Source organism: Bombus vosnesenskii, unplaced genomic scaffold (assembly GCF_011952255.1).
Source record: "Bombus vosnesenskii isolate JDL3184/JDL3185 unplaced genomic scaffold, Bvos_JDL3184-5_v1.1 scf7180000013883, whole genome shotgun sequence".
Lineage (NCBI taxonomy): Eukaryota > Metazoa > Arthropoda > Insecta > Hymenoptera > Apidae > Bombus > Bombus vosnesenskii.
The window spans coordinates 1,695,095-1,715,283 of NW_022883264.1; the positions used below are offsets into that span (position 1 = coordinate 1,695,095).

Below are 20,189 nucleotides of genomic sequence, written 5' to 3' on the forward strand. Positions count from 1 at the left end.
GCATCTATAGAAGCCCACCACACGAATCGGATAAATTAATATTAAATTTGTATTATTATAATACAAGTCAACGTTACGGTTCTACAGCTACTCGACTAATTTGACTAATTTTATAATTACTCGAGATCGGATAAAAAGTGGCGATATTATCGTTCGCGGTGAATCACCACGGAAGGATAATTCCAAAGCTGAATTTGTCTCGAACTTCGATCAAGCGGGTTTAATTAAATTAGGATTCCTATGAACCGTTTCGGCCAGAAACCACGTTCTACAATCAAAATCTCGCTCTCATCGTATTCAGAATTATAAGCTGGCCGCAAGATTGCAACCTGCGTTCCATTCTTCGGCTTACGGGTCGCCTTCAAACGAAATTGATTGCGTGTTGCAGGATGAAACAGCTGGAACGCCGAGGAAAATCGCGCGATGAAAATATCTCGGGCGGGAACGTGCCGATTGAATTACACCGTGCGGATGCAATAATGGACACTTGAGCGTGAGCAATTAGCACGGTGCGATCGCCGGGCCATTAAGAAAATATAACGAGGCTATTTTTCAAGGGTTGTTCATTAAGCCCTTAACTCTTTCCTGAGCTTAATGCTTCTCCTTGAACTTCAAGCTTCTCGTTTTCTAGTTTTCCACGCGGCGTCGCGATATGTTCGTTACGTAAGAGTTGATTTCTAATTACAGCTAATTAGCAAGGAACTGTACTAAGCCGATCGATTTCAGATAATTTCATCGATTGCGAAGTAATAAATTGAGGAACAGAATTTATTTATTTCGTCGAAGGGAAAGATACTAGGTTGTCCGAAAAGTGCGTTTCCTTCGCAGACACGTCTTTTACACAAACATGAGATCTAACCTGTCCAACGTTGTGACCCTAATTCCTAATTTGATAAAATAATATAAAACGAAAGATGTTGTGCATCCGTTGTTTCTTTATAAAACGAAAGAAACTTTCCGGGCGACCTAGTAGAAAGCCGCGGAAACGTCCACGTGGCTTTTCAGATACGTTGAGGAACGACGAGAAGCGAGTGAGACGGTGTCAAACAGACCCAACAATCTCGTTACAAATAATATCTTTATATCTTTGTCAGTAGAAGGCATCGATTTATGTAGCGACAGGGTAGTTTCTGAATTGGTAGGCGCGTTTTCTGCCATATCCGGTTGTTACGGTTTGCACTGGTTTGGCAGAGTGGCACGAACACTGCGTAGGAAAATGGTCATCGGCCATCTGACGAGGCGAGCTCAATTTTTGCTCTACTTTCCAAGGAATCGAGAGCCCTGAGGCCTGCAAACGGAAAACCTGAAATTCTACTCTGTCGAACGGAGTTCGCGATCAGCTTTCCCAATACAATTACAATTCTCGAGTATACTGCAGCGAATGAACGTGTTCTAATTGCAATAAAAATTATTCTATTGCAGAATTATCGCATTATAAAAGATCCTGTGACATATAAATCGATCGTATCGTGGACGATTCGTAGGAGAAATTTTCGAAGACTCAGCCGGAGCTCTGTGTATTCTCACAATTTTGCACGACAAAGGAATTATAAGCGAAGCACGTGGCAAACGTCGTGTTACTTTGAGATACGGAAAGAAGGGAAGTACTCGTCGATGGAACGACAGCGCGTGGAAATATCGCTGAGTCGATTGGCCGAAACGTGGAGTATCGTTTGGGAGTTTGCACGCACGACCGACGTATGAGGCAGTTTGAAATAATTTTCGCCCAACGACGAACGAGTCCGTCTGCGATTTATGGCAGCGGAAAGCAACGTGATCAGTGGGACGTGTGTTCGTCTCGGTCGGTCGCACTCTATGACGGAATTTCGAATTCCACTTGTGTCATAGGTGGCATTTTTCTATCGACCGTGTGGTAGCCCGCGACACCTACAAAGCACGCAAATCGTCCTACCATTTACCTTCACGCGCTCATCAATTAATAAACAGGAAATGACAATTAATAAATAAGAAATTGTAATTATTCATTTTATATTCGGTAGAAAAATTTCCATTCTCACGACTTATGGGGGCTGTGCTTTAGACCAGATTGTTATATTATTATCAATATTATCGTTTTGTTTTATTAAATGCCGAAAACACGACAATTTCGACCGGTTTTTCATCTTTGCACTCGTCCCATTTCATGGTTTTCCGGGTAAATGGTAACTTCTTTTATTCCCAGGGATTATCGCTCTTAAATAACGTGCTGCGAGAATGTCTCATTCGCAAGGAGCTGGGAAGACGGCCATTCGTTTAGCGCGCACCGTAAACAAAATCGTTCGACGAGAACGTAACGCGACAAAAATGGAATTTTCTTGAAGAAACGGACAGGAGGATTGTAAAGGGAGAGCGGCGTGGCGATTACGGCAAATCCACAGCTTTGGCTGCGTGTGTATTTTCGTTACGCCAGAGGATAGGTGAAATGTATGCACGGTCCCGTTGTTCAGAGCTCGCTCGACGATCCTCGATACGCGTACAGTTAACCATAGCGGGGAGTAGCATCGATAAACTAACAACACGGAGCCTCCTCGTTTGGTTAAACCACCATAAATCCGGCCAACTCGTCACTATCTGCTAACTGGTTTGGTCTACGCTGCCAGCCGCGATATTCATCTATCACGTGGCATCTGACACACGTTTGTCATCTGATGTCACCTTTGCACCGCCAGCTATCGCTCGTGCTCGCCTCTGTGAAATTTCACTGTTATTTTCAATCGCTGCGGCTGGCGAGCTTCCGATCGACGACAGTCACGCTCGTCCCCAATCAAATTCATTATCATCTCCAGACGAGATTAGTATATTCTCTTCTGAGATACATAGTTTGTCGATTTTAGTCCAACAGAATCAAAAGTGATGTATTTACATATGAAAGAAGGAGAGACATATCTTGTTGAGAATTTTGCATCTTAATAAATAATGGTACAGGAACACTAAATTTACATTTAGAATTCATATTAGAATAGTTATATATTTATTTGATAAGCGATTTCAAAGATATTCATCGGTACACATCTGCACGCATGACTGTTAATTGGACAGTTTATATTCATTTGATTTTCACATACTTCCACGCACTGATATTCACATACGAGTATCACTACTACGCAGCTAACCTAGTCTAGCACATAAAATTCTACATATCTCAGTATATTTATCATAATTATTAGGTTGTTTTATTAAGCTCAGTTCTGTTAGGTTTTAGCCTTCTCGAGGAGGATTCTGGTCTTTTAACGATGAACGCGATAGCAGATGTAGGTTAATGACAGATATTAAAAAATATAACACGTTATAATAGCATGCCGTGTCGCAATTTAAGAACACGAAGTGTTAACTCACGAAGGACAGAAGAATGGTTCGTCGTAATTTCGTAATTACATCAATTTCTTTATATTTCATAAAATCGCCAGGTCTAAACGGAAGAAACAACCAGGATGAAATATCAAACGAGTGTTTAGAATGCTCTTTCATAGCCACGCTCTTCGGAGGTAGAATTTCATGATGTAGGTTGATCGAATTACGCAGTACCCTGACCTTGATAACATATTCCGAGCTCTTCCTCGTTCTAATTATCTAATTGTTCTACTCTCGCCAAAGTTGCTATTAAAAAACTCTACAAATTGTCCAGCAGTTTGTCTACACGAGATAGGAATCCTGACTTGGCTCGAACGCTTCTAAGTCGAAGTGACAACTTAGGGAAAGTCTGAAGCTAAGACTGACAGAAATCGTGCAGTACTCTGACCTTGATAACATACTCCGAGCTCATAGAAATCCACCAGCTCCTCCTCGTTCTACTCTCATCAAAGTTGCTATTAAAACACTCTACAAATTGTCCAGCAGTTTGTCTACACGAGATCGGAATCCTAACTTGACTCGAACGTTTCTAAGTCGAAGTGACAACTTAGGGAAAGTCTGAAGCTAAGACTGACAGAAATCGTGCAGTACCCTGACCTTGATGACATACTTCGAGCTCATAAAAAGCCACCAGCTCCTCCTCGTTCTAAACACCTAATTGTTCTGCTCTCATCAAAGTTGCTATTAACAACAAACAAAGTTGCTGCAATCCTGACTTGGCTTGAACACTTCGAAGGCGAAGTGACAACAAAGTGGAGAATAAGACCGACAGAAATCGTGCAGTACCCTGACCTTGATGACATACTCCGAGCTCATAGAAATCCACCAGCTCCTCCTCGTTCTACTCTCATCAAAGTTGCTATTAACAACAAACAAAGTTGCTGCAATCCTGACTTGGCTTGAACACTTCGAAGGCGAAGTGACAACAAAGTGGAGAATAAGACAGACAAAAATCGTGCAGTACCCTGACCTTGATGACATACTCCGAGCTCATAAAAATCCACCAGCTCCTCCTCGTTCTACTCTCATCAAAGTTGCTATTAAAACACTCTACAAATTGTCCAGCAGTTTGTCTACACGAGATCGGAATCCTAACTTGACTCGAACGCTTCTAAGTCGAAGTGACAACTTAGGGAAAGTCTGAAGCTAAGACCGACAGAAATCGTGCAGTACCCTGACCTTGATAACATACCCCGAGCTCATAAAAATCTACCGACTGTTCCTTATTGCAAATATCTAATTATCTCGCTAGGAAGAAATTCCGCGAATTGCTGCAATTTGTCCTCGCAAGATCAGAATCTTCACTTGGCTGGGGGAAGAAGAAGGCGCAACTTGGCGGCGGCAGCGACGATTGGAATAACAAAAGCTTTGAAATCTGACGTCGTCAGCCAAACTGGCTGAGAAGGTTCACGGAGGCGACGTGAAAAAGCACTCTTACCAGCGAGAGCCAAGTGAAATTACATAGAAAGTCTATCAGTAGACGGATATTACGGTCCTCCCCGGGGCAACTTTATCGCCGACTCACGCTCCGATAATCGCGCGTCTCTGCCGCTACCTACGAATCAATCCGGCAATTAAGGGACGTTTTGTCGCGGTGCTCGAGCTCGATCCAGCTTTATCGAATTCATCGGCTCCGCTTGGCTCGGCGCAGGAAATCGCAGCTGCATAAAGCGTTCAATCATGCCACGCCACGCGATAGGGTTTATCGATCGTCAGACGGCCTGCGTCTTTTTACCTGTTGTTTTATCGCAAGGCTGGTGGTGCTGATTGGCTGGTAGGATCGGCGGATTATTAAAAATATCGTTGAAAATTCAACGCAGTTCTTGCTCCATAAACAATTTCGCTGGGTCAGGGTTAGGCAAGGGACAGGTTTCTTTAAAAATAGGTTCGTATCGCGAGCTTCGTACCTTTTTCCGCTGACTCTCGTTCACTCATTATAGTTTTGACGCCTGTTAAACAGACACGCGTAGTGGAATAATGGGAAATTCGCGTTGCCAATGAAGATCCGATTATCGTCGATCGCCAAGTTCTCGTAAAAGTTCTTTCCTTTTATCGTATATTTAATAATAATAATAATAATAATAATGCTCCCTTCTGTTCTATTAAGACGAAGACTACACAGCGTTTGGAAAATCGGGTTGTTGTAAAAATCATTGTTATAAAAGAGATGTTTGTGAAAGAGAGACACTTTATATGGGACAAGCTAAGAAAAAAGAACAAATCCACGTCTGTGCAACGTGAATATTCGATGGAAGAAAATAATCGCGAAAAAGCTAGTTTCACGAAAAATAAAGAGCATGGCATTTAATCAAATTTAGTTCTTCGACTCTACGAAATTGATGCAAGTTTTGAAGCTAATTGCAGGATATATATGGATATATGTTGTTTGCCACGGAATAAATTTAATAAATCAGTTGGCGATTCCGTTTGTGCCGTGCGATTCGACAGGTACGAAGCTGCATTTTTCTCCAAAGTACTTCTCTGAACGCGGTTTTTGATTTATAGCGTTTCACACGATGATTTGTGTTTAATTATAACGCATTGTGCACCGGCAACAGGCCTTTGCCGATTGTAATTGCGATCAATCAATGAAACAGATCGCAGACGTGAACTTAATACGATTATTCAACGGTCATCGATCGCAGTTAGGATCGAACAACGATCGATCAATCAAAACTGTGACATCGAATTTTTAATAACGTCAGATTTTATTAGAATTTATTCGACGTTTCTATAGCTCATTATTCATAAACGAAGAATGAAATATTTTCGAAACGACGAAACGAAGAATTACGTTTCCTTTAGTTCTACATGTAGGCTTTCTATCTCGTCACTTTATGTGATTATCGCATTTTTATATCTTTTTATATCTTCACATCCTACAGCTGCTTGGTGTCGTAGAATTTCTGCAACCAATGTTCCGAATAAATATTACGTAAGTAGTTTCTGTGAATAAAAAATGAAGAAATTTCCCTTACAATTCCTTATGTATTATGTAAATTTGCTACTTTTACGAAAATAATTGAATTAACAAGCTTCTTAACTCGAGAAGCTTTTGATTTACGAAGAATCAAGAAGAAAAAGATGGATTTACTCGCCTGGAATCTTCTGTAGTCAACGCGTACGCGAATTACAACAAACCCAAACGACATCTTCCTTTGAAATAAGCTCGTACAACGAGCCGTGTGTTCTACGTGTAACGTGGAACGAAAAGCAGGTTACAATGGCAGCGAGTAGACTTCCGGTCTCTCGTTGCAGAGAAAATGAACACGGTCCGAATGGAGGAAATATCTGTGTCGAGCACCCAAGTCCTTCACGAGCTCGTGAAGCAAACGTTTCTCGCCTTATCGCGTTCATTCTTCGATTGCTTCTTCCTTCGACGATCCATCGGCGGAAAAGTTCCTCCTCCTTCTCGAGGAAAACCGGAAGAACGATCTGCGATCGTAAAGGAGAGGAAGAAAAAAGCGAGAGAGACGCGACAACTTGGCTGGCTGCGCTCTTCTCGTGAAAAGAAACAACCGTACGAGCTGAAGAGAGAAAGAGAGAAGGAGTCGTTCGTTCGCTTCTCTCCGGAAGAATTATTTCCAAGGACGACTCCGGCACATTACTTCCGGTCCGTTTGTTTTCCACGGATAAAACTCGTCGGACGTAGCCGAAAGAAAATAAATAGAGATGATGCGGAACGCGACGATCGAGAGAAATGGGGAAAAAAGTGAGGGATCGAGAGGTTGAACGAGTTGGGGGCGTAGAGGCGGAAGCGGAACCTTCCCGGAAATTGATCAGGGGATCGTAAATATTTGACGAACGGGGGCAAATTTTAATTAAAATTCGCTATTTGAATATTCAGCCGGCTACAAAGAATTTTCTCCGCGGCAAATCAGCTTACCTGATCAGCTCCGCTCTCCGTGCGCTAATTTCCACGGTATCTCTTTAGGTCAACTAATCGTATTTCCCTCCATTTTCCCCTCCGTTCCTCCCGTGTTTTCTTCCGCCTGCCGAAATTCCTGTTTCACTCGCAGCGAAAGTATTTGAACGTTCCGTGGGAACATTTTATAAATAAACCGTACAGCGGTTTAGAAGAATATTTCACTTACATAGGAGCTTTTTGAGAACAGAGTTAAGTTAGACAAGCTCGCGAAGGTATTTGAGGCCTTGTGGAAACCTTTTGTGGATATATCGCGTGTGTTTTGAAATTTCTTATTGCAATAATATGCAGTATAATGTAATGATTAATTACTGTAATAGGTTACGTAATAACGAGGCAGAATTAATTAATTATGATTATGTTGGCAAAGTTTGGAAGGAGTTTAAAAATATCCCTGGAAGCTACGAGATATTTACTGTACAAGTATACACTTTGCAAAGATCACCATATTTGTACGACCAATTAATTATTCGCTGCATTGGTAAGCCTCGTATAACAGCTTTTTGATAAATGTACATTTGCAATAAATTGTTTGTGACTTTGATATGCGTATTCAGATCGGTTAAAAATTTTAGAGTTTCAAAAAGCTTCGTATAACGCGCATAATATATTCATAAAAATTTTCCGTGGCAAATGTGCAAATATTTTCGCGAGTCATTGGAATCGATTTTCCACGACCAACAAGGCGAGATGCAAATTTTAGGAGAAGTGTATGTCAGGTTGATGCTGATTGCAGGACCGCAAATATTCCAGGGATCGAGGTAAAACTTAATTAGAATATCTTAATGAAAACTTTGAGATTATTTGTCTTCGACGAGTTTTTCAGAAATTTTATGAGAAACCTCGCGATTATTTTCGCATGCAGAGAATTTTTATATCCAATCAAGATATGTAAAATACGATGGGATATTTTTTGCCACCAAGTCTTTAGTTCTCCATAACGAAAATATCGTGGAAAAACATATCATCAAACTGGTTTTTCGCCATAAAATTTTACACGTTGTTCTGCTGAAAAGTCAAGTAAAACGCTATTATCGGCCATGAAAATTCTAGATAAGATTTAATTCATCCAACAACGTCCGATAGAACTGGTTTTAACTTAAACTTCGTGCTCTCTACTCAACAGCTTATAAGTTTAAAATTCGTCTGATATTTCTTGCACATTAACTAATGAATTTTGAAATTGCGTTTCCAAGTTTCCTACGTCGATTTAAAATAAGAAAACTGCCTTCCATAGCTGCACTTTTCAGAAGCTACGAATATGTTAACAGTTCACTTCATCTAAATTTCCTATAGAACAACCACTGCTATGATACGACAGAAAAGAAAAAGAGACAAAACCGACATGTTAAATGTATTTATGATGGTCCGGGTTACTGAAACGAACCTACCTTATATTAAATACCAATGAAAATCATAGTGATCTGTATATTATCTAGATAATGGGCCCTCGTAATTAGCTTGAATAACTGTACGTGCATATATCACCTGTGACACGTGTATACACGTGCATACGCGTGTAACGCAGATAATGGAGTTCTGCCGGTGATTCCATCTGCTTGCAGCACTAACTTGTTCATATTGTTTCCATCATTTATTCGACATTCACTGGCATCTCTATTCACAGTGTTTCGATTCTCGATTTGTGCAAATTGCACGCAAATACATTTCCGCGTACGTACGATCGCCTCATTGAATCTCGCTTTATTTGCTTCCACGGTAAATCTTGTTTTCTAATCTACTGTCTGATACTTAAAAATCATAAAATATTTGACAAATGAAAGGGAAAACCATCTTTGTATTCGTATCTTCCTTTCATCTTCATTCAATTTAGACGATCAATTTTGATATCAATTTCAAATACTGTGATTTAAAACGCGAATTCTTTGAAACAAAATACTCATCGTATCCAGAGTTCATCTGTAATTATATTGTAGAAGAATTGTTAATTTAATTATTTGATAATTATAATTAGTTAAACCTAGCTAATTAATTAGTTAAAGCTGCGTTTACAGAGCCGGTTAATTTTTACTATTGTTCTATTATTAAGCTTCATTTTGTTATTTAATTTTCTCTATTTAATCCTTTAATTTAATTTCTGATAATATCCTAATCGTATCGAGCAGATTTATGCGAGAAGCATCGAGATTTCACGAAAATGACATAAGCAGAGAATTTTACAAATACGAACTTCCTATCACACTGAAAATTTCCAAAGAATTTGCAAACGTTTGCAAGCAAATATAGTCTACATATTACATATACTACTCTATTTTTTAAAAATATATTTTTCAGAAAACCACACAGCTCGCCTTACGGTTTTATCGAGTGGAATTTCTAAACGCAGTATCATTTTTTTTTAAGCTTTTCGTTTACTTTTCATCATCTAAATTACGAATATTCTCCGATCTATAGCATTGCATATCTACGCAACGAGTAATTTTGCAATCGCGATGCTTCCACTTGGTCGAAATATAAATCGCTGGCCGACCTCGAGGTCAGATCGCCGATTCTTTTATCGATCGATGTTTAATGCAAATTCGTCAACTTTCAACCTCTCCCCTATCGCATAGCTCGTCCTACTTTCATCTATAGTTTAACCACCAAGCAAGAAATACCATTTTAACTATAGAATAAAAGTTATATAATTATAATGAAACTTTTTCAGTGAGAAAAAAGAAGTTTCCACCATACAGGAGAAAAAATACACAGTGGCGAACGGAGGAAAATTTAAAATTCATACTCGTGTATAATAACTGCACTAAATTAATCCTAACTTTTTAACTGAACAATTTTTACCATATTGATAACAGGTATCCATATGCTTTTGTCAATTATAACTATATTTTCTACGATTATAGTCTTTTAATGATTCAATTGTTTTTGCCAATTACAATTCATCTTCTAACGTTATAATTTGAATAATAAAGTTTTAATAGCTCAACTATTTTTGTCAATCGAACAAATCGATGCTTGTAAACTTTTAATAATTTAATTCTTAAGTTAATTATACTTGTTTCCCTTCTTATTTTCTGCTTATCCATTGCAATCTCATTCAACGATGGGAACTTAATTTCTTATGGTATTTTGCAGACGAAAAATGAAGAATTTATTACGTAATAATATTAGTTTCTGTTTTCACAATGTAGACATTTCTGTCGTCTAAAATTGCTCAACAATTTTACCTGCAGCTATCTTCTATTAATTTCCGAATCTTTCACTTTCATTTACATTCTACCTTTTCTCATTATGATGCAACGATAATCTTTCAACAATTCGATTTTCAACAATTTCAAATAAACAAATTGAAATTCTCCATCGACATTTTTCCTTTTCTTTTAACCTTCTTCCTTTCAATTTCCTTTTATCTTTTATTGCTTAATACGAATATAAGGGAATACTGAGATATTTGTGATTAAAAAAATCTGTCGGTCGACGAGTTTCAATCAAGTTAAGATCAATAATTACAGACACGAGGTTCATCGAGTTCAACTTTGCAGTTTAATATATTCGTGCTGGTTATTCGAACGTTTCACCGGGTCCTTTCCCAATTTCGTTTTCCAATTTATAACCCAAGTGTGGGTAGGTAATTTCGCGCACCGTTAATTAATTCGACCCATTTAATTGCCACACAACGTTCACCCACTGACCTAATTCTCGTTTCTATCTGTTTACTAGTCGGACAGCTGCGAATCTATTTCCACATATGTGAACGCAATTCGAATGTAATACAATGTTATTTATTTAATTGATAAGATTTGCAGTGATACCATCTACACCGTCGAATTTGCATTATGTATTTTAATACATTTAATACTCTCCCTTAATGTAAATTTTTTTCTAAAAATTCTGCATAAAAGCGGAGTATATTTTACACTGGATTAATAATTTTCCTATTGCAAGAGTTCAAGCTTTGAATTTTTAAGCTCGCAGAGAACAAGCTAAGTCCATTCTTGTTAAATTTTATGAATTTTATGCTACACGAGATGATGCTTTATTAATTACTCTACTCACTTTGATGCAATTTTATGTTCAAAAAGAAGGATTTTAACATTACGCGAGCTGCTAAATCTGCTGAATCGAGATATCTTGTACAGCGGCAGCTATACACGTACAGTGTACAGTCAGCAAAATTAAGTTTTATTTGTCGTATATTAGACAGTTGTAGAAAAAATAATTATGTTCTATGTTTATAGTCACATTATGTTTATGTATGCAGGATAAAACAGTGAAATAACCTGCCTCTAGCACTTTGTACTTTCTCAAGTTTCTTTCGCTTATGGTCGCAGTAATTTAACTTTTGAAAGCTTTCAGCAGCCAAGTCGAAATAAAAACAGAGCTCTCGTAACGCAACATAAAATATCTTATCGACGCAGTATGAAATTACTCGACCTCAAATTGTTTCTCTGTAAAACAATACGATCAGAGAATAATACGATTCATCGCCTTTTTTCCCTTACAATATTTAATTATTGGACGAATTTCCATTACTTTTTGGTTCCATTCTCTTTATGAGCTACGACGTTACGTATGCAAATTTTTCTCAACACATACAGACTTGGTATATACATATAATTGTAAGAGAACTCACGCTTGGTCAGGGTAATTGAAATGTTCATTACCGTATCAATTATTCCGTTCAATTATCGAGACCGTGTAGAGGCCGAGATTGAAACATAAACGTAAATTACAGCCTCCTCTAATCGCACGCGGTTGTATTCTACAGCTTCGACTAGTTTCCACCGGGAATGGGAATGTGTGCGCTCGCAACTGTATTCCGAACTCGATTTTCACCGACGAATCCGTTCGCTAACAACATTGGGAACGTCTAACATAATATCCAAGGAGATTTGTTCAAACGGCGGCAAATTGAATGAAATTTTAATTCAAAATTACTCGCACGCCTAACTACTGTTCTTTTTATCTTCCAACGCACGGTGCCTGCTCGAAAGTTGCCAGCATTTTCTATTAGATTTTCAACGAACATTTGCTTATAATACGTGCCCTTAATATTATTTAAACAATGTAAAAATCATTGGAGAAGCTATTAACAGCTCTAAGAATTATTAACTTATTCTAAATTTTATATAATGAAGAACGTATAATGAATACGTTAAATATTAATATAATAAATTATTCCTAGGAACAGGAATATAATATTTATATAACAATTCACCTGCCTTCGACTTTTTACAACAATCTTTGCAACGCTTGTACATCAGTTGCTTGTCTGGCACTGAACATTCCAGCACGTAACCGCATCAAACATAGCTGAAGCTGTAAAGCACACGCTGATCGAGTCGAAATAAACGCGTTTCAAACACATTGGAAATTAGTTGATCAAATTAGAGTGGAAATTATTCGTTTCGATTTCGCAATATTTCCAGGTTCAATTAGAGAACGTTCACTCTGAGAAATTGCATAAATGTTTCCACTGACTGTAATTATGTCGATGACGGTGTCTGATGTATTTTATAGCATTTTATCAGAATCTGCCGACTAAAAGTTTATTTCACGTTACCCAGCTTTATACGTAATTCGTAAACAACTGCTTCAAACATTTACGCTATCATTTCGTTAATCATTACAATATTAATAAATTGTTGTATCTACGCGATTGTCTGGCTATTTCAATTTTTTCCCAAGATCATCCGCCACTCTAATCTGGTTTTTGGCCCAACAGCCGAAAAAACTCCCCTAACTCTTGGCATATTCGAAATTTCAAAAGCACTGCAATTGGAAACAACTCGCTGGTAACTTGAAAGCACGCACAGTGTTGTTTCAACGTACATAAGCTGCTCGCATTCGCGGTTCCAGTTTGCAGAAGGGCGAAACGTCTGGTGACGCGATGCACACATTGGACTCGGGTAAAATGAAGCGAGCAGACAGCTGCATTGATTAAATAACGAACACAGAGCATGCCGACTTTCCTCCAATGGAAACTGCAACGCTCGTCGCAGTATTATGGAGAAATAAACGGCAGAACGTATGACAAGATACAGCCCGATAATTATCACAGTAGTGCTACGTGTGCCTGCTTTTAAGCTTCCACTCCTGCTACCATCTTTTTATCGTTTTCTTTCTTCTTCTACGACGATACAAATGTTGTTATCTTTTTATCATTCTATGCTGAACAGCTGATATTTTCCCTCGTGATGACAAGGATTATCTTCGACATTCTTTTGTGACTTGCTTCTAACCATCCTTTATACAGTACAAGATAGATATTGGTCAGATGTCTCTTAGGACGTTATTTTCAAAAATTATCTTCAACCGATCTTCTCAATTACTCGTTGCTCTGTCGCCATCAAAGAGTTCAATGTGAAAAACGTAGAAAACAGCTCATCCTTTGTGTAATGTCCAGACGTGCAAGCATTTCTTTACAATGTTTTACAAACATTATGTTTTAATTATCCGGTAATCTACAAGATCCATGTAATATGCAAAACTGTAGAAAATCTGCAGAGGCGTAGGAAATATTTAAAACAGAGTACTGGAGATAATATTTGTTGAGCGAAACAAACCTGCTGCTACTTAAGTTAAGTAAAAATGTGAATTTACAAATGTAAATTCTGCCGTGAGGATCGAGGGGAAGACTCTGCAGGCGTTCTTTCGATAACAGTTTGGTCCATGGGAATCTTTTTAAACCAGAAATCAGTTTACGGGAACCTAGCATCCAGTTAGGTACGGCAAGCAAACTATTGTTTCACGATTGAATATTATACGCACCGGTGCAACGTCTAGCGCCTTTCTCTGTTCCAGCAGCACCTTCCGCCGGAGGACTTGAAGCTCCGGGCGAGCTATGAATTATGAATACACGTGTGGCTCTATCGGCCGCATCTATTTTCGTTCGATTTGAATTTTTACAGTCAATTTATTCCATGGCGGAAAAACCAGCCGAATGAACCGATGAATTACGATCGTGCTCGGGATGAGCAAGGTCGTTGGAATTTTCATGCGTTATCGCGCGCCACGGAACCGGCGGATTTCAATTTGCTCTGAGCACCGCCAATGCCTCGCACGTTGCTACTAAGAATCCACGATGCACACGAACGATATTTATTTTAAGAGCGAGACTGTATAGTTTCGCGATCGTCTGAGATCTCCCTTAGTCTGCGCAGTTTCCCGATCTTGTCGGCATATTTCCTAGAGCGGCTGTTGCAGGTGTCAGATTTCCCAGACTGAGAAATAATTGTCATATTTTGTGTCATAATTTTGTACTTAAACAGTGAACTGAACAGACCTATCATTTACCAACGCGTCGTTTCTACTTCTGATTTTAAGTTGAGCAAGCGTTCGGATGCCCCTGAGTGGCTGTGTATTGCATATAACAATAGTAATAATAGCAACAACTAATATTCTATACAATAACAATAATAGAGAAGAAAATAAAGCGGCGTGCTCTGTTAAAACTAAGTGAACGCTCGCATACTTAGTTAACGTAACAATTTCAACACAAGGTCCAAAAGTAGCAAAGTCAAAATCTGACAACAGCAAATCCCCTTTCGTTTTTTCTTAGCCTAGCCGCGAGTCTCATAACTAATTAAATCAGGGAACATCTCGTCGAAAGGCTTTTGGCTTTAGACCAGCATCCCTCCCTTAGCAAAGCTTCTTCTTTGAATATTACGCTGTTGGTGGCACTGCGGTAAGAGAAACAACTTCACCGCAAAAAGGCTGAAATGCTTTACGTAACGAAATATTCTTTTACAGTATTCTACTGTGTTATTTCTACCGGTACTACGATATTCTCGGATCTCTAACGAGACCGGCTTAAACAATACCGGCAGGCAACCAGCGCTGCAGGCACTTTTCCCCAAAAGGTAGCATTATTAACTAAGAACTTGGCAAGTATCGAGCTGGCGAAAATCTGACGAAAGTTCATCATCTTGTTTTCTTCGTTAAGCCTCGACGTAATTTCGTCGTATCTTTTGGAGAACGAGATTTGAGACTGCGACGTTCGTCGATTCGTAAATCAAAGCTGCTGTGATAAGAAGGCAGCACGGATCATCCGAGCATGTCGATTAAAAAGCGATGGAAATCAAATCACTTTTTTCGGCAGTGCTATAAATTCGTAGTCGGTTAATGCTCGTAGTAATAAATTCAATTTTTTACCAGTGGCAGTTTTGTAGCGGCAAAAACGGCGAACGTTTTGAAATTGAGAGTTGCACGGTTGATGAGCACGTTGGGATCTTTCAGCGCTGTGAGTTTCGTACGCGGTAAAAACGGAGTTTCACTCCGCTGACGATTATGTCGATTGTAAATCGGTTTATGTATATTTTTTTTTTATTACAACTCTTTGATAAAGCTTCAAATATGATTTGTATGTAAAACATTACACGTTTGTACGTATATCTGGCGTATGAAGTAAACGAATTTTCTATTTCTTTTCCGATAAATGCGATTTAAATGCCGCTGCCTGGTTATCGGTGCGAAGCTTTCGATTGGGAAGGAACTTGCGAAAAATTGGAAACACGTCGACTCACCTTTTCCTTGTCCCCGATGTGAATCAGCATCTTCGCTTTGCCTTCTTCCAGGAAGATTTGCAGTCGATCCGAACTGTTTTCCAAACTCGTTGCTAGCAGAAGGCCACGTGGTCTGGTGGTTTTGAAGCGAACTACAATCTCCTCGGTCTGAGTTTTCGAATCCTCTGGCATCAACGCTGTCATTTGTTGCGTCCCGTTCAGGTGCAACGTTGACGCGTCTGGATGAAAGCAGAGACAAGATCAGTTGATTTGTACGAACGTAAATGCGCTAATGATATGTTGGCTTATTCCGTAAAAGTCTTTCTTTTGCAAACAATGCATCTCTATACAATTTTATACGTCTTTATACAATGGAAGCTAATCTATAAAACGTGTGTATTTTTGATTAGAACAAAATAGATCATACGTAATTTAATAAAAATAATATAAAGCAAAGCGCATCTGTTATTTCCCTATAAAACGAGTTATTTCCCAAATAAAAAATAACGTAATAACATGGTGTATGTAATTTCGTTTATTTCGAACGATAAAAATCGAGGATAACGAAATAATGTGAATAAAAGTAATGGAAATAAGTGTGCTGCTATTACGCCTCCAATAATGTTGCATTAGAATGCATTATCTTATTATCTCGCAGGATTATTGCGTTACACTGGTAACTCGTTGCTCGGATAATTTAAATAACATGATTAAAACTCCATCGTCAAAATCATGATTTTCGTTAGGAACGCAATTACGCTACGTATTAACAAGTAAGCATAACTGTACGCATGTTCTCTTTACGATTACCATGCAACGTACGAAGTTTTTAAATATCGCAATATCGTACGAGGTGCACAGAGCAAGTGACGTTATAAGAAAAATTCTTTACCTTTTCCACAAGTAGGACCAGTGTATTGTGTTCCGGTACAATCGCAGTGAAACCTGTTCCAACCCTCGAGACAATGGCTACCGTGCATGCAGGGTTGTGAAGCACAGTGGGACGTTTGAGTGTGACAAGCCGGTCTGACAGCTCCTGCAAAATTGTCCAGAGAAACGAAATTACGTAGACAGTGACAATTGCTCTTGGTTCAAGTTTTCCCATCCCACTGAACACTTCACTGACACCAGTGACATCGTATACGACCAGTAACGTCGTTAGGCGAATAATTACTGTACTATTTTTGTGACTCAATAATCGGTAGACTACATCGGCGAAACATCAGGATTATACGAGGATTATAAAGATAGAAAATCATTAAAAGCGATTTTGAGATATTCGCAGTTGTATTGGGATGTCAACTAAGTGATTGCGGATTTTGTCATTACTGTCTTATGACAAAACCCGCAATCATTTAGTTTCCAAGGCAGTAGGTGATCGAAAGTACGTGGACGAATTAAAATAGAAATGGAAAATTCATATTACAAACATCAAATTGGACATTAGGTTCGACGAATAATTACTATAATAATTGCTATACTATTTTTGTGATTTAATAATCGACAGACTACATCAGCGAAACATCGGGATTATACGAGGATTATAAAGTTCGAAAATTGTGGGAAGAAAATTATTAAAAGCGATTTTGAGATATTCGCAGTTGTATTGGGATGGCAACTAAGTGATTGCGGGTTTTGTCATTACCATCTTATGACAAAATCCGCAATCACTTAGTTTCCAAGGCAGTAGGTGATCGAAAGTACGTGGACGAATTAAAATAGAAATGGAAGATTCATATTACAAACATCAAATTGGACATTAGGTTCGACGAATAATTACTATAATAATTGCTATACTATTTTGTGATTTAATAATCGGTAGACTACATCAGCGAAACATCGGGATTATACGAGGATTATAAAGTTCGAAAATTGTGGGAAAAAAATTATTAAAAGCGATTGTGAGATATTCGCAGTTGTATTGGGATGGCAACTAAGTGATTGCGGGTTTTGTCATTACTGTCTTATGACAAAACCCGCAATCATTTAGTTTCCAAGGCAGTAGACGAACAAAAGTACGTGGACAAATTAAAATAGAAATGGAGCACGACGCAATTAAATAACAAAGACTGTCGTGTTCAAAATGGAAAATTCGTATTACAAATATCAAATTGGACCTTAGGTTCGACGAATAATTACTATACTATTTTTGTGATTTAATAATCGACAAACTACATCAGCGAAACATTGGGATTATACGAGGATTATAAAGTTCGAAAATTGTGGGAAGAAAATTATTAAAAGCGATTTTGAGATATTCGCAGTTGTATTGGGATGGCAACTAAGTGATTGCGGGTTTTGTCATTACCATCTTATGACAAAACCCGCAATCACTTAGTTTCCAAGGCAGTAGGCGATCGAAAGTACGTGGACGAATTAAAATAGAAATGGAAGATTCATATTACAAACATCAAATTGGACATTAGGTTCGACGAATAATTACTATAATAATTGCTATACTATTTTTGTGATTTAATAATCGGTAGACTACATCAGCGAAACATCGGGATTATACGAGGATTATAAAGTTCGAAAATTGTGGGAAAAAAATTATTAAAAGCGATTGTGAGATATTCGCAGTTGTATTGGGATGGCAACTAAGTGATTGCGGGTTTTGTCATTACTGTCTTATGACAAAACCCGCAATCATTTAGTTTCCAAGGCAGTAGACGAACAAAAGTACGTGGACAAATTAAAATAGAAATGGAGCACGACGCAATTAAATAACAAAGACTGTCGTGTTCAAAATGGAAAATTCGTATTACAAATATCAAATTGGACCTTAGGTTCGACGAATAATTACTATACTATTTTTGTGATTTAATAATCGACAGACTACATCAGCGAAACATTGGGATTATAGGAGGATTATAAAGTTCGAAAATTGTGGGAAGAAAATTATTAAAAGCGATTTTGAGATATTCGCAGTTGTATTGGGATGGCAACTAAGTGATTGCGGGTTTTGTCATTACCATCTTATGACAAAACCCGCAATCACTTAGTTTCCAAGGCAGTAGGCGATCGAAAGTACGTGGACGAATTAAAATAGAAATGGAGCACGACGGGATTAAATTACACAGACGACTGTCGCGCTCAAAGTGGAAAATTCGTATTATAAATATTAAATTGGGTATTAGGTTCGAATTTGAATTTTTGTGAAATATTCACCGAGGATCAATATTACGTAAGATTAATTCTAAATGTTGGCTTGCAGCTTAAATAAATATTCAGTTTATAAATATCGAATGAAAGTATGAACGAATGTTCGTTCTACGTGTAATTAATAATCGATGACCGATTCGGATTAACCAAATCCACACAGAAGAATATTTTTCCAGATTTACACTGGTATGAAAGTGTTAAATGCTGATGAATATCGTTGAACAAAGTAACATTATGCATATTAGTTCAAATAGTGAATATATTTTTTAATTAATAAAATATGTAAAAACTAACATTTACGTAAAGAACAGAATTAGTGAACGTGTCGGAATACTGGGTAAATAACGAAAGAGAGTATTGGTTGAACAGATGCTGTGGTGTCCGAGTGGTTAAGGAGTCAGACTCGAAATCTGATGGGCTATGCCCGCACAGGTTCGAATCCTGTCCGCAGCGAAAACTTTTTTTACCATTAAAAATACATTTTTTTTGTTCCGATTTTTTATCTTCTTACTTTTCAACCATATTTAGCAACAATAAATAAAATATTTAACAATTAATATCGTTGTTTTTATTTCTTCTACCTTACTACTGTTCAATGCTTTGTCATGTTTCATTTTGTTTTTCTTAAAAGAGGGAGGGAAAAAGGTAATTACATGTTGCAACAATATTAATGTCAATTAAATTATAGTTTATAATACAAATTTCATATAATTATATGTATACAATGTATGTATTCTATAGTATGAATATTAATATAATAATACGTGTATGTGAATGTTCAGTAACATTATTTTTATTGGTTTTGCGTGCAGCAAGATTATTCTACTGTGGAGGTAAACATGTTTCTTTAATGGTAAAAAATGGAGAAACTGGTAAACACAGTATGTGTACTATACATATTGTACGATACACGAAGGAGTACAATTAGGTCAACATTTTGCGGCTGTTTTGCACAAAGTAGAACGCTATTATAAAAACTACTTTATCATATTTTTGCAGTATATCGTCCTCTTTTATATCGATATAAGCAATATTTTATATATACAAACAATATTTTATATTATCTTTTTAAACCTATACTCCAAATAACAATGTATGATTAAAGAATTTTATAATTGAATAATACATATCAAATAAATGTCACGATGTTACAATAAAAAAATAGATCAAACTCCAATGAAAAATCTTTACTGTTAAAATATTTATCTACTCATAACGATTCAATAAACTCGATAAAACGAACAAAATGATTAATTGACTCTTGAATCAATAAAGTGATGTGGCTTGCC

General features: G+C 37.7%; 1 protein-coding gene and 1 non-coding gene across 6 annotated transcripts in view; one reads left to right on the forward strand and one right to left on the reverse strand.

The window, feature by feature from the left end:
- The window catches only part of LOC117239049 (neurexin-3-like), a 308,456-nt gene that overhangs the window by 114,652 nt on the left and 173,615 nt on the right, over window positions 1-20,189 (reverse strand). For all 5 annotated transcript variants that reach the window (XM_033504318.1, XM_033504315.1, XM_033504317.1 and 2 more), the window contains 2 exons: window positions 16,631-16,774; window positions 15,760-15,977 (listed from right to left, as the gene is read on the reverse strand). In XM_033504318.1, coding sequence (XP_033360209.1) covers window positions 15,760-15,977; window positions 16,631-16,774 — 362 coding nt within the window. The remainder of the gene's footprint in view (window positions 1-15,759; window positions 15,978-16,630; window positions 16,775-20,189) is intronic.
- Trnas-cga lies at window positions 19,272-19,353 on the forward strand. The gene has a single exon. It is a non-coding gene; the product is annotated as a tRNA-Ser (tRNA).